At 35.6% G+C, this 15,607-nt stretch overlaps 1 protein-coding gene and 1 long non-coding RNA gene across 6 annotated transcripts in view; one reads left to right on the top strand and one right to left on the bottom strand.

The window, feature by feature from the left end:
* The window catches only part of LOC120533753 (calpain-1 catalytic subunit-like), a 145,947-nt gene that overhangs the window by 35,600 nt on the left and 94,740 nt on the right, over positions 1-15,607 (top strand). For 3 of the 5 annotated variants that reach the window (XM_039760685.1, XM_039760684.1, XM_039760687.1), the window contains 2 exons: positions 6,421-6,889; positions 8,768-8,837. In XM_039760685.1, the coding sequence (XP_039616619.1) occupies positions 6,641-6,889; positions 8,768-8,837 (319 nt within the window). In that variant the 5' untranslated portion in view covers positions 6,421-6,640. Of the gene's footprint in view, positions 1-6,420; positions 6,890-8,767; positions 8,838-15,607 lie in introns of those variants that run through there. The other 2 variants (XM_039760689.1, XM_039760686.1) reach the window with 2 other exon arrangements.
* LOC120533756 overlaps positions 1-15,607 on the bottom strand; it is a 51,416-nt gene that overhangs the window by 32,972 nt on the left and 2,837 nt on the right. The window lies entirely within an intron of this gene.

Below are 15,607 nucleotides of genomic sequence, written 5' to 3'. Positions count from 1 at the left end.
TTTTTAAAATGTTCCCTTTTCTTTTTCATAACTTCTACTTCTCCACTGCGGTACACGGGTATACCCCAATCTACAATACATAATTTAGCTGTGGCGCAATTGTAGAGTCTTCGCCTCTAACGCCGACATTCGAGGTTCGATTCCCGAGAGGGGGTGTACTGACTATGTACGCAGCGCTACCGATTCATTTTACCTTCGATCTCCTTGGTTTGGGACGTATGAAAAATATTAGGTTAATGCAGAATCATGTTACGCTATTTTTAAAATTTTCCCTTTCTTAGCACAAGCACAGCTGAGAAGCTTCGATGCATGTACTAACGCCATAAGCGTTAAAAATAACGCATTTAATCACACTTTCAATTCCAAGCAAACGGGAACTTTTGTCAATGCATGATTTCCTGGTACATCCATTACACTGATGCACACATCACAGCTACAAAAATGTTAGAGTCGGAATAAAGCGCGTTCCTACGACTGATCATTTCGACTACCCGAGCGAAGCCTTGATAAAAGCATGGTTTTGTGCACACTGAAAAGCAAGCAAAATTAGATGCATTACAGAAAGCGGACTTTGTGGCTCTTACTGGGGATCATTGGACTTCCGTGACCGTTAGTAATTCTAAATACATCTAATTACAAAATGTTCAATGATCACACTGTTTTAGCCTAATGTAAAAAATAATTTTGGCTAATGTTACTCAGAGTTTAAAGATTAAGTTGGTCAAATTACCTTTTATGTTTCTGACTTATTTTTTTAAGAAGAAAAACTGCACTTTATGTTGAAATTTTGGTTATTATTATTTAAAGACAATACTATTCTGAAAATGTACTTAAAGTACTTAAACTACCACTTTATTTTTAAGTCTGCCCAATTTTAACCAGGGATGATATTTTTGTTTCTGTTTTGAATTCAAATGCAGTTTAAAAGCTTTTTTCAGAAATTAAAACAGCTTCAGTTTACAATATTCATGTCCATGTCTATTATTTGATTCTGTCACCCACTAAAACCGTTTTAAATTAAAAAAAAAACAAACATTTGCGATTTGGGGCAAATTTACGTGTGATTACATACGATTAATCAAGATTAATTCTTACACAGCCTCTAATTAATTGGATTAATTTTTTAATCGAGTCCCACCCTAATATATATATGTAGATATATATATATGTAGATTTGTATATATATGTGTATATACAGTATATATGTAGATATGTATATGTTGTATGTACAGTATGTATATATGTGTGTGTGTATATATACAGTATGTGTATATATGTATATGTATGTATATATATGTATGTGTGTATATGTGTGTATATATATATATATATATATATATAACTGTATATATGTATGTGTATAGATGTGTGTGTGTATATATAAATATATATATATATATATAAATATATATATATATATAAATATATATATATATATATATATATATATATATATATATATATATATATGCCAGCAACACTCATGACAATGACAAAACAATTACATTGTCAATCATGTTACGTTATTATTAAAATGTTTCCTTTTATTTTTACTTCTCCGCTGCCAATCAGGTATTTTGCTATATATATATATATATATATATATATATATATATATATATATATATATATATAATATAAATAGATAGATATGCCAGCAACACTCATATCAATGACAAAACAATTACATTAACAATCATCTTACGTTATTTTTAAAATGTTTGCTTTTCTTTTCATAACTTCTTTAACACACTACTTCTCCGCTCTGAAGCCTTGGTATTCTGCTAGTATATATATATATACATATATACATATATACATACATATATATATATATATATATATATATATATATATATACATATATACATATATACACACATATATATATATATATATACATACATATATACATATATACACATATATATATACATACATATATACATATATACATATATATATATATATATACATATATACATATATATATATATATATACACACACACACACACACACATATATATATATATATATATGTATATATATATATATATATATATATATATCAAAATACCCACGCTGCGGAGAAGTAGTGTGTTAAAGAAGCAATGAAAAGAAAAGGAAACATTTTGAAAATAACGTAACATGATTGTCAATGTAATTGTTTTGTCACTGTTGTGAGTGATGAGTGTTGTTGTCATATATATATATATATATTTACACACGCGCACAAAAAACATATATATATATATACATATCTATACATATACACATATATACATACATACATACATATCTACATATATACACACACAGCTATTTCAGTATCAGTGTAATACGCTGCTTGTTAAAATGGATAACTCCCGCTCTTACGCAAGTCTGTGGATATTATGAACTATCGATTTGTTCAAGTTCTATTTAAATTTTAAATAGAAGGAATTTTTATTTAGTCGACAGAAATATCTTTGGTAGGAATGGTAAAACAGACAGGAATATTATTCCTGAATAAATCAACTCAAACCTTAAACAACTTATAATATTTTGCTCTCCATAAAAATATATCCTGTCTAAATTATACAAGTTAGAAATAAAGTAAACATTAAAAGAACAAACATTCAAATTTCTTTACTCTTATGTAATTTTATATAAAAAATAATCTTAGATTTTAAATATCCCAAAAGATTTTGCTCTCCATAAAAATATATCCTGTCAAAATTATACAAATTCAAATATGAACATGCTGCATAACAAAACCTGGAAATATAAATAAAATGTGTTCCTTTCAGCAATAACAAATCAAATCATTCAGTTGTCTTTGCTCATATGTCATTTTAGAGCTGGACGCCTGGCATCTTTTTTGGCAACAGGTTCGTTTCTGTTTGGTGTGAGGTTCTGTGTTGTGGAGATTCTCAGGATGGATTGCAGGTGCTCATCAGTGAGGCGACTCCTGTGTGCTGTTTTGTTAGTCTTTATCACTGAGAAGAGCTTCTCACACAGATATGTGCTACCAAACATGCACAAGGTTCGAGCCGCATGTAGACGGACTTTTTTTGTTCTTCAAAGTCACCAAAGCGCGTGCAAACTCAGTGCGCCAGTTTATCAGCAAAGTGCGATTTGGGAACACCGTAGTGACGACTTGGTTTAACATTACTTGGCAACAGGGAAAGTGGGGCAAGGTGCATTTGTGTCTCCCATAAAAGCAGCTTCACTTGAAATCACTTTGTGATTGTGCACGGGTAAAACGTCCGCTGAAGTGTCAGATTCTTATTTAATTATTCTGCTTTCTGTATCTTCTGCATTGCATTCAGGTTACCCTGATGTTTTGTCTCATAGTGCCGCTTAGATTAAATTCTGTAATTACAGCCACATTAGCTCCACAAATGAGACACACGGGTTCAGTAAACATATACTCAGCCTCCCATCGGTTTTAAAGGCTCTATTTTCAGAATGAACTTTTCTCTCAGCATCGCGTGAGCTAGCTTCGCAATAACTTGCAGCATCATAAGCTAGACTTGATTAACGGTAAGTGTTCGCAAGGCAGCTGAAGCGCTGCATTATGGGATCTGTAGTTTATTGTGTTACCAGCGCTTCATATACCTGGGCCATTAATAACAATAATACAGTATATAAAATGATCTCGGGCCGGATATAATTACACGCAGGGCCGGATGTGGCCCGTGGCCCTTGAGTTTGACAAATATGGACTAAATAGAACTTGAAAAGATATATTTTTTGAAATGTGATCGCGCAATTCAGATAGAGTTGACGCCACTACAGCCTGCATCCTCCCTCGCTCTTACTTTTTACCGCTCATCTAATGAATACACTGAGTATGGCTTTACCAAAACAATCATTGATGGCTAATAAAGTATCCATTATTCGAGTATGTAGATCGGATATATATATACATATATATATACCCGCGTATCGCAGCGAGAAGTAGTGTGTTAAAAAGCTAGAAAAGAAAAGGGAACATTTTAAAAATAACGTAACATGACTGTCAATATACAGTATTTGTTTTGTGAGTGTTACTGAGTGTTGCTGTCATCAAGGATTTGATTATCATTATTTCTTTCAATCAGGTTCGTATTTGTAGGATGTGTTGTGTTCAAGTTACATTCCGTGTTTGTCAATCGCTGTAAAGATGACAGGTTTCTTTCATCGATTCGTTTCTTACTGCATCAATAAACAGCTCGCCTTCTTCTTTATCTGAGACCTGACACACTGCATGCACGGGTTTTTTACACTGTCTTCCTTTAGCGGACATTGACTTTTTCCACCGTGTGCTTTGTTTCCGCAGTAGCTGGATTTATGAATATGCTTATCAGACGCTTCATATTTTTTGCTGCCTTTTCAATTGTGTAATTCGGTTTTGTTCAGCTCTTTGGAACTGTTGCTTTTATCTGTGCACTGCGCCAGTTCACGTGAGCCGCCGGTGTACATGCATCGAAGGTTCCCAGCTGTGCTGGTGCCATCTCGCTATGTCCATGGCTGTATTTAATGTTACCTTAGTCCTGGCACTTAAAACTTTCTCTCGCAGTTTCGCTGAGTTTGTGTCAAACACCACCCTGACCATCTCATCTTCCTCTCCATAAACACAGTCTTTCACCCGTGAATATTTAGTGGAGTTTGCTATTGGATTGCCGCTGACGGACGGCCTTATATGGGCAGGCACTAAATTACAACCGCCAGCGCAGCCTGTCTATGAACTTAATTTAAAGTGTAGGTTTACATCGTGCTTTGTTTCCGTAGCAGAACTCATGAATATGGTTGTATATGTCACTCGCCGCTTCTTATTGTTTCGCTGCCTTCTCAATTATATAATGCATGTTTTCTTCAGCGCTTTTGAGGTCTTCCTGGTTTTCTATGTACTGCGTGATTACGGGGAGGCGTGATGATGTCACACGAAACTCCCCCACGGCGTTCAAGCTCATCTCCATTACAGTAAATGGAGAAAACAGCTTCCAGTTATGACCATTACGCGTAGAATTTCGATATAAAACCTGCCCAACTTTTGTAAGGAAGCTGTAAGGAATGAACCTGCCAAATTTCAGCCTTCCACCCACACGGGAAGTTGGAGAATTAGTGATGAGTCAGTGAGTGAGTGAGTGAGTGTGAGTGAGTGAGTGAGGGCTTTGCCTTTTATTAGTATAGATATATATATATATATTATTTATATATATATATATAATATATCTGCGGGTCGAGGGGAGGTTGAAGTTTGACGTCAGGAGTTGGGAGCGAGGCTAGGCCCTCCTCACTCATGCTCCAGCCTTACCTCCGCTTAGCTAACGAACGAGAGAACTACTTAATGGGTTTAGATTGGGGTTTTTTCTATAATTTGCTTGAATATTCTGGTTGATTTTGTGGCTTCTCTCATCGCGCTAAGTATCATAGTTTGCTTGCAAGAGCAATATATTCGTATTAAACCGAGACAGCCTCTATTTGAATCTGTCTACCTCTGACCACGTTTTGGGGCGTACCTTGCCTCCACTTAGCTAATGATTCCTGTTTGTTTATTGATTTTTAAAGTTTGTCCTGTTTCACTACTACACTATTTGTTATGTTATAATATTTGAATTCCTATGATTGACTGTTCTGTAACATTATGACTTGTGGGTAGAAATTATCCCTGAATCTACTGGTATGAAGGCAATGACCTTGTATTGTTCTCCAGAATGGATGATTGAGAAAAGTAGCTAAGCAGGATGGCTAATATATAGAAGTTTGTAAATTTCTCAGCATCATGATAGATTGTCAGCTAATCCCATGTAGAATAAATTCAATGAGTTAGAAAATCATTCAAAATACATTTTCGCAAAGTAGAAACTTGAAACTGGTGTTTTGTAATATGCTTAGATTAATTTAAAGTGGTTCAATCTCTCATACTGTAGCTATATTTCATTACATGTAATCCTTATTTTATTTAATCCTGTAATTAAAATAAATAACATATATACAATTAAGTAAAGATTTGCAAATAGACAGTTCCGAAGGAGCATAACTTGCAAAAACAAAATTCAGTATAAAGAGGCTACTTTAAAACAGAACAAGTTTAATCTTGTTGACATAATTGCATAATTAGCTGTGCTGTCTTCTGAAGTCCAGGAACTTGAATTAACTCAAGTTCAGTCTCTATGTTGAATTTTCATTATTTCAATATGGCGTCTTCTCTGGGTACTCTGTGATTTCCTGCATTTCAAAACAGTGCATGTTATGTTTATTTGGTGAATTTAAATTGGCCCAGAGTGAGTGTGTAGTGGGGTAGTGCATGTTACTGGTTCCCATCTCAGTGTTCCAGTGTTGATGAGATAACAGACTTGCTTAACTGGATGTACTTAATTTTTCAAATTGTGTGACTTTTTTATATATATACAGTTTCTCTACTAATTACTTTTTTCTTTCTTTATTGTAGGTGTACTCTTTTTTTTTTTTATTTATTTCTGTTTATCCAATATTTGTTCTTGTCTGCTTCCACCCCTTCCTCCCTGTTGCATTCTGACACCCACATTTTCTGCTTTTTCTTACTATATAAATTAGTACTTGCTTATCTCCCTTGTGTTTGTCTTTTTTCTGTTGTATTGATTCTTTCTTACCTGAGGGACTGACTGTCTCCTTCCTGGAAGACCATCAAGATGGAAGTGTTTGCCTCTGGAATGGCCGCTTATGTACAGAAGCGGCGTGATCGAGAAGAAGGCATTGGTGAAAATCACAATGCTGTTAAGTATTTAAACCAGGACTATGAAACTTTAAGAACTTACAGCCATCAAAACCGGATGCTTTTCTGTGATGATGCCTTCCCTGCACATCCCACTTCTCTGGGCTTCAAAGAAATGGGTCCTCGAAGTTCAAAGACACAGGGTGTGACCTGGAAGCGACCTACTGTGAGTATGATGGGACAGTCAAGTGGGAGAAAGATGTTTACATTTAGCTAGTAAAAATAACTTTTGTAGATGTACAGCATGTATACATTAGAGGGCACAAATAAAGTATCACTGTTTGCAGTGCTGAGAAAAAGTTTATTAAACTTTTAGAAGTACTCACATTCATGCCTTACAAACCTAAAATGTGATTCTTGATAAATTACTGGATTGAGGCTCTTTGTAAATGAAAGCTAGGGTCAGGGTTTTAGGAAACAATTTTCTGTGGCAAAATGTAGTTTGATTTTTGAGGAATTTACTATCTGGGCCCATGTGTTAACAAATAATAACTAGCTAGATCAATAGTTTAGAAGCTCGGTTTATTCTTGCATAGCTCCCTTTGGGTGCTTAATTAATGCTAACAAATACAGATGCAGTAAAGTAAATAACCTTACCAGATTTACTTATGTTACACAAAAACAAATGTAGTCAAATAAGCAATTATTTATAGGTTAATGTATTTTGCTAATATGCAATTGAAGCAACTGACAGAAGTTCTAGCTAACGATGATATGTCAGTTGACAATGTAGGAAAGGAAAGCAAAAAGTCCACTTCAGAAGTCCTGTTGTAAACCTCTGGGTTGTCCATGGACTGATGCAAAATGTTACGATTATGATTACACTTTTTCTAACTTTCTATAATGGTAAATGCTGTAATTGATAGTGAGCAGCACAGTGGCACAGTGGTAGTGCTGCTGTCAATAAGGAGGCCAGAGTTTGCCTCCAGGGACCTTCCTGCGTGGAGTTTGCATGTTCTCCCTTTGTCTGTGTGGGTTTCCTCCGACAGTTCAAAGGCATACAAGTTAGGTGAATTGGCAATCTTAAATTGGCCCTTGTGTGTTCTTGGTGTATGTGGGTGTTTGTGTGTGTGTGTGCTCAACTGTCTGTGATGGACTGGCACTCTGGGGGTTTTCCCTGCCTTGCACCCTATGCTAGCTGGGATAGGCTCCAGCACTCCCCCATGACCCTGTTCAGGATAAAGCAAGTTAGCAAATGACCAAGCGACTGACGGTAATTGATACTGGTCCAGAATGTCTGATATACAGAGATAAATGGCTCTGGTTATAAACAAACTGAAATGGGACAGTCTTGTGTGATTACTAATGACTAGATAATGTACTTGGTTAAGAGAATCTTGCTAATTCCTGGTATAATTGACCTCATAATGTCATGCATAAAATTAATTTTAGAAATTATTTCCAAATAATGTTATTAAAATCTTATGAATATGATAGGTATTAATATTTTATAATATCAATATTATGAAAAATAATTTTTACCTAGTCTCCTTGACCCTTATATTTCCCTTACTTGTGCTCAATATGTAAAAGTATTAAAACTTTAGCATTAAAATAATTTAGGAAACTGTATTTGTAACAATGGAAACCATTGTTAAGTATAAGTATAAGTTATCCGATTAGCATTATTTTAATTTGTTACTTTTAATGCAGTGAGTGATAATAAAGTCTGAGTTTAGTGTTTTATACCAAACATCAGTTTCCGTAATGCATATAACTTGTATTAACCTTTTTTTTTTTTAGAAAATTATTACACTTATTTTTATTAAAGTTAGATTTCTGAGTAAAAAGTTAACATTTAAACCTTCAAGCAATATTTTAAAATAAAAGTGCACAAATATAAATCTGTTGTTTGTATTTAATTCTAGAAGCAGACAGAGCCACTTAGTGAAGTAAAAAAGTGATCAACATTATGCTCAAAGAGCTAAGTGTACTAACAGTTGTAATGTGTATTTATTAAGTAAATTTGGGAATTTAGTCTAAAATGTCCTTTCAAGAAGAGAAATGTCATTGTACTGTCCTGATCATCTGTCTTACTTTGCAGGAGATCTGCTCAAATCCACAATTTATTGTGGATGGTGCAACACGCACAGATATCTGCCAGGGAGCCCTTGGTAAGAAAACACTTTGTTAGTTTCTTTGTTAATAGTTTAAATAAAGAGACACTATTTTAGTTGTACAAAATTGGTTATCTTGTTACTGTGTATTATGACATAATGTCAGCTACAGAATAAACTAAGGTGGGGTGATTGTGCTTCACAAATACACTACAGTGTTCTGAGAAAGAAAGAAAGAAAGAAAGGCATTGGATTATAGTGGAGCATATTGTATAACTTGACCTTTAAAAAACTTCCTTTGTAAAGCTCATAATTTGTGGTGGTAAAAAAAAATTGTTTTCCTTTACTATTTTTAAATTTCATAAGTGATTTAAACCAAATTTAATCTACAGCTAAAATTAACCGTTAAGTTTATATATGATTAAATATATATGACTGAATGTAAGTACACATGCAGTCATACATATAAGAAGTATAAATACTAGTCCTGGAAAGTACATATTAAGAGTAAGACTTGATTATGCTAGCAAAGCTACCCAGTCTCTACAAACAGTACACTAAGAAAGAAAAAAACTTGGATACATTTTCAAACTTGTGTAGTTCACTTGTAGAGAGTAGAAGCCACCTACTCAAGTGCTGACATCAAGGGCTGGAACCTTGATCAACTGCCAGTCTATCACAGGGCATACACACTCTCACAACCAATTTGAAATGGTCAGTTTACCTACAGTAATCTTTAGGGATGTAGGATGTAAACAGAAGTGCCCAGGGGAAACACCAGGCATAGCTGTGAAGAATATGGAAACTCCAAATGGAAATCCACTGGACATTGATATTGATATTGATATTGAGATGCCAGAGCTAACCAGTGCCAATTCATTTTGTACACTAAGTGATTTAAATGATTGAGCTATTTTTATCAGTGGTACATTATCTTTGATTTTTCAAAACACCAGTCAGATATTTCAATAGCATACTGTCTTGTTTAATCTTAAGCTAATTCATCTTCACTTCTGTTTATTTTTTCTGCATTTATTTTTAATCTGTACATGTATTTGGATAAACTGGATCAAAATCATAAACTTGCTAAAATGAGAAAATAATTACCTGGCAGATGAAATAGCAGAATGAAAAATATACTAGACGTATTTATTTTACAGTTTTGTTCTCAGAAAAATTAATTGGTTAACAAGGCAGCTAATTTATATACAAGGCATATGTTCCTAAAAGGATGAAAGTGTATAGAAACCAAAATGTAAATAGTAATGTTGCTGGGTATGGGTGTCTCTGAGTAAAATAAGAAAGCTGAGTATAGTGCATGATATTATTTTACATGTTAGTAATAGATGCACAATTATTTAATAGCACTGATCTTTTTAAATAACAGAAATGCAAATAATTCTTTAACATACAGATATTAGTCTTAATCAAGGAGGACTTGAAAAAAGTATACTGTATTATGGAATACTAACAGAGTAAATTATTTGTTCATGGTCAGTTAGGATTCAGTGGCGGTGAGGGAGTTGAACTGGCAAGCTTCTAATGTATAGATTTATAAAGTTGTTATTGTCACATGGACCGAGTAAAGTAAGTGTGCTAATCAACATATAACACATTGCCGTCTGGGGTACTTAGTAGTGAGTATACCTACCTTACCTTCAAACCTTTAACTTCCATGCCTGAAAAATCTCAGAAGATGTTTGTCAATAATAAACATCTAAATTTAACATAATAAGGAAATTGTATATTACAGTATACAGAAAGAGTGTACTTATAATCTTAGTTTTTCACAGCACTTTTATCTAATGTCATAACCACAAAGATTTAACTTTTAATTGTTGTGTGGACTTGAACTTAAATGGCATTTATTACATATTTTTAAATGTTTATGCACTTCTCAAAGTTTGCCTCAAAGTTTTCCATTATTTACATTATTACAGTAATAAATAACAGGTTTGTCTTAGGATTGTTATTAAGTTGATTATTGTCACTTTGAAAATTATTATATTCTTATCTTTAATTGATTAACAGCAGTTTTTTAATTACACATTGAGAAACTTTGTGTGGTGGAGCAGTAGATCCTGATCTGAAATTTTTCTGTAGTTTGTTACTGCTACTGAATGCACTGCAGTATTTTTCTGTCCACAAGATGGCTATAGAAAACTATGGAAATAGGGAGACCTAATGTGTTCTGAAAATATGTCTGTATGGGGAGGTCAGGCAGTTATATTTGATGCAAATATATTTAGAAATGTGTGTAAATGTATGAAGATTGTTCCTTTGCATGGCAATGTGTTCTTGGTGTGTTTGTTTTGAAGTTAAAATAATTATTGAATATGTACTGGGAAACATAATTGGGAAAAATTATCGTGTTAATGAATATTGTGTTATCGAGTGCTAAAAAATCATAAAGCATCATTTGATAATGATATATAAAAATATGACAAATAGCTTTACCATAACAAAATCAGCAACTGAACTGGGAGAGTGCATGCACAGACATTCAGTGAATGTGGCTTTTAAGTTTTGCTATGTTGTTTGATTTGAAACTGAAATTAGTCCAGACTTCAAAAGTTAATTCTTGGCCTTGAAATAATATCAATCTTCACTGTCACTGACAGAAACTGTACAATCATTGCACAGTAATACATTTTCCAATGAATTTGACTTTCAGAGCATTAGTTCATCCAGTTAGCAGCCATGTGATGTTTAGTGTCATGGTCTTTTATACCCCTTCTCATTTTTACATGAACATTTTAATAGCTGCTACTTGATTACATTTTACCAATGTGGGATATTCTAAATTATTGTTCAGGTGTTACTTAAGATTTTATACAAATACAGTGATCTCCCGCCTATTGCTGAAATTACCTTCCAGACCCATCAGTGATTGGTGAAAATCCGCGATATAGAAAGACCATATAAATAAACATTTTTTTTTATAGTTTAAGCCTTAAAATACCCCTCCCACATGCTTTAAACACATCTAAACTTATTAAAACACACATTGTAAACACATATGATATGTGGATGTCGGGCTAAGGATATGAGTAACATCTCTCTATTATAAAACATTTTAACGTCATGCAAGGCAAGGCAGTGAGACAAAAGAACAGCTGCTGTACAGGCTTTTAAATGATGGACGCGCAGAGCGACAAGCAGAACAGGCATCTTGGCAGAAGCAGCACAAAGCCAGTAGCTGATCTGTCCACTTCTGCTTAGCGTGTATTCAGCCCCCAACCCCCCCCCCTTTACAATGCGAGCGGGAGAGAAACGAAGTGGCAGGAGCATAGAGCGGTGTGGTTGAGCGGAGCAATTGAGACCAGATCATCTCGGAGAGACACTATGATGACACGCAAGACTAGACATTACAACCTTAGAAAGCAAAACCCGTAAGACGGTCACTTTTGCACATCACGCCATACTTACAAACAATTTAAAACAAGTTCACTGACATCTAACCTAGTAGGTGTTGGAATGCTTTTGGCAGACAAACTTTAGGTGCTCCTAGCTCTTAAAACAACGACAAGCAGAACACGCTGCTTGCCAGGAGCAGCTGCAGCAAGCCAGCAGATGATTTGAGCACTTCTCCTTTGTGTGCGTTTAGCCCTCACACCCCTCCTCCTCCTCCTCCTCCTCCTCCTTCAGAATGCTAGTGGCAGAGACACAAAGTGGCAAAAGGACAGCTGCTGTACAGGCTTTTAAGTGATTGAAGCAAAGCACGACAAGCACAACACACAGCTGGCCAGCAACAGCAGCAAGACACCAGCTGAACCGATTGCATCTCTTATCGTGTGTGTCAGACCCCCCCCTTCACAACGCGAGCAGTGTTATAAGTCCCGCGAGAAAGAAATTTAACCACGCCCGGGGCAGGAAATAAAGGGCAAATATTTTTTTTACAAAAGTTTTAAAGTAAAAATGAAAATAATGCATGTGTAACAATTCCCACAAAGATAACAATCTCTTTAAATTTTTTATCCTGTAAACCAAACCCGGAGGTGGGCGAGCGAAGTGAGCAGGGGGCGGAGCCCCCTAGTAATAATAATAATATTAATAAATCCTCGATGTAGCGGGGGTGCGACAGCTGAACCGCGATATAGCGTGGGATCACTGTAGATGTGTCATCGCTGTGAGACAGTTAACTGTTTACTGGAACAAGCTTAGTTAGTATAATATTTCAAGGGCTATTTACTTTATGTCATATTAAATAAGCCTTTAAGAATACTTCATGGGATGGAAAATCCTGACAATAGACACTTCTTTTGTAGTTTAGTTAGGACAAACATGGGTTAAAAGGTTTGCTCTTTCCTTTGCATAAACAATTATGCAGGAAGTGTAAAATACAATTGGAGCTATCATAAATGTTTCTGATAGTTAACGGAAAGAGTAACCAATTAGTGTAAGGGGTTTTTCTTTGCAGATGACATTCCTGGGTGTGAGATGGTCATCTTTTCACCAGTTTGCAGTTACAAAGAGAATTTTAAACAAATATCAATATGAAATGGGTGGGGGGGTTCTTCATCATAGTAAAAAGGTAAAAACAATAATGGGAAGTTAAATTAATTAAAAATTAGCTAAGAGCAGGCCAACACACATAAAAATAAAGTTTAATATTGTCATGGCTGCTAAAAAAGCAACAGTAGATACCTTGAATGTTTTTTTTTCATATTTTATATTTATTAAAGCTGAGCCTACCCCTGTGGTAATGTGTGGTAAATTGCACATTTAAAAGTAAAATCTGTTTAATATTGTTTCTGATCTTTTACATACTTTGTGACAGTATTCCTGGTCTGCGCAACCTGTCATACAGTTTTTTATCTGTCTGCTCTAAAAGGCTTATTCTTACCTGGACAAGGCTGGTAGGACTGTGAGGATTATGTTTTATGAATGTTACTGGGGCTATTTTAAACCAACAACAATACATCTGCATAATGTCTTGCCAGGACTATGAGAGCCAAGTCAGACCGTTTTTCTTTTTTATTGCTTTATAGTAATTAAACTGTGTCTTCAGACCAAAATATATGTGTGCATATATTTTGTTTATTTATTTTTATTTCTCTATGTATTTATTTGTGTAAAGAGCTTCTGTAAAAAGCCAAATCTCCCCCTGGGGACGGACTGTCTGTCTGTCTGTCTGTCTGTCTGTCTGTCTATCTGTCTGTCTATCATCTGGAGATATTTAATGCACTGGACATTGCTGGTAATGCATTCATAATGCATATATTCAATTTTGCATAGTTGGCAGGCACCCTTGGAATGGCAGACTGGTGTAGTGGTCCTCATATTTAAAAACGGTGACCAGAGGTTGTGTGTAGTGCAGTTCTTGGAGGGTGCATGGGAGTATAATAACCCAGTCTACATGTATATTGTAGATTTGGAAAAAGCCACATAGCCTGTGTTGTAGGAATGTGAGGGTGACAGAGCTGCTCTTGTATGCTGTTTGTTCTCTATATGAACGCAGTCAGAGCTGTGTCTGAATACTTGGTATTAAGTCAGATGTGTTTACTGTGAATGTCAGATTATGGCAAGGCAGTATCTTGTCAAAGTTCTCGTTTGTGGTTTTCGTGGACGTGATATCAGGGTTCAGCCAAAGTGAGTGTGTACTGTTGGGGAGGCTAGGGTTAGCATCGTTGCTTTATATAGATGATGTCCTAAATATGGGCAGCACGGTGGCGCAGTGGTAGCGCTGCTGCCTCGCAGTTAGAAGACCCGGATTCGCTTCCCGGGTCCTCCCTGCGTGGAGTTTTCATGTTCTCCCCATGTCTGCGTGGGTTTCCTCCGGGCGCTCCGGTTTCCTCCCACAGTCCAAAGACATGCAGGTCAGGTGGATTGCCGATTCTGAATTGGCCCTAGTGTGTGCTTGGTGTGTGGGTGTGTTTGTGTGTGTCCTGCGGTGGGTTGGCACCCTGCCCAGGATTGGTTCCTGCCTTGTGCCCTGTGTTGGCTGGGATTGGCTCCAGCAGACCCCCGTGACTCTGTGTTCGGATTCAGCGGGTTGGAAAATGGATGGATGGATGGATGTATGTCCTAAATTATGACTTTTAGTATGCACTCAAATGATTAACTATAGAGTATGAAATGGCGGGGAAGAGGATCAGCACCTCCAAGTCTGAGGTTATTTTTCACTTTCAGGAAAGAGTAGATTGCTTTCCCCAGGTGAAGAGGGAACAGCTGTTGCTAGTGGAGGAGTTCAAGTATCTCAAGATCTTGCTACAGAATGTTAGAAAAAGGGAATGTGAGATCAATAAGTGGAGTGGCGGAAACCTGGTCTGCAGGTGGTGCTGTACCTGTCTGTGATGGTCAGCTAGAGCCGCTTCTAAAGACAGAGCTCTCGGTTTGACCTACATCCCTATCTTTATTTATACACTGTAAAATCATCAGTGTTAAATCAACTCTGTAAGTGTTACAATTAACATTTTTGCAGTGTTTATATAATTCTCTCTGGCCAGTGTTAATTTAACTGTCAATCCAGTGTAAGGAATTTAACTCTATCTCAGTGTTGTTCAATCTACTCTGTTAATGTTAAATAAAAAACTCTCGATAGTGTTGTTTTAACTCTTACTAAAGGTGAAATGTTTAGTCAGGAGAGTAAATAAGTAACTCTAATTAGTGTTGTTTTAACACCATACAAGTGTGATTCATATCTACAAAGAGTGAATAAAAAAACTTTGACTGGTGCAGATTTAACACTGATTATGGGTTCATCATACATATGAAGAGTGAAAGCAAACTCTGAACAGTGTTAACATTAGGCCTGCATCCACTGGAATAAAAATTTTAAAAGTCTAATAAGTTGACATTTTAGTAACATATCTGGACAAAAGAAT

The sequence above is a fragment of the Polypterus senegalus genome, chromosome 8 (assembly GCF_016835505.1).
Source record: "Polypterus senegalus isolate Bchr_013 chromosome 8, ASM1683550v1, whole genome shotgun sequence".
Classification (NCBI taxonomy): domain Eukaryota; kingdom Metazoa; phylum Chordata; class Cladistia; order Polypteriformes; family Polypteridae; genus Polypterus; species Polypterus senegalus.
This window is presented reverse-complemented; position numbering and strand designations above follow the sequence as displayed.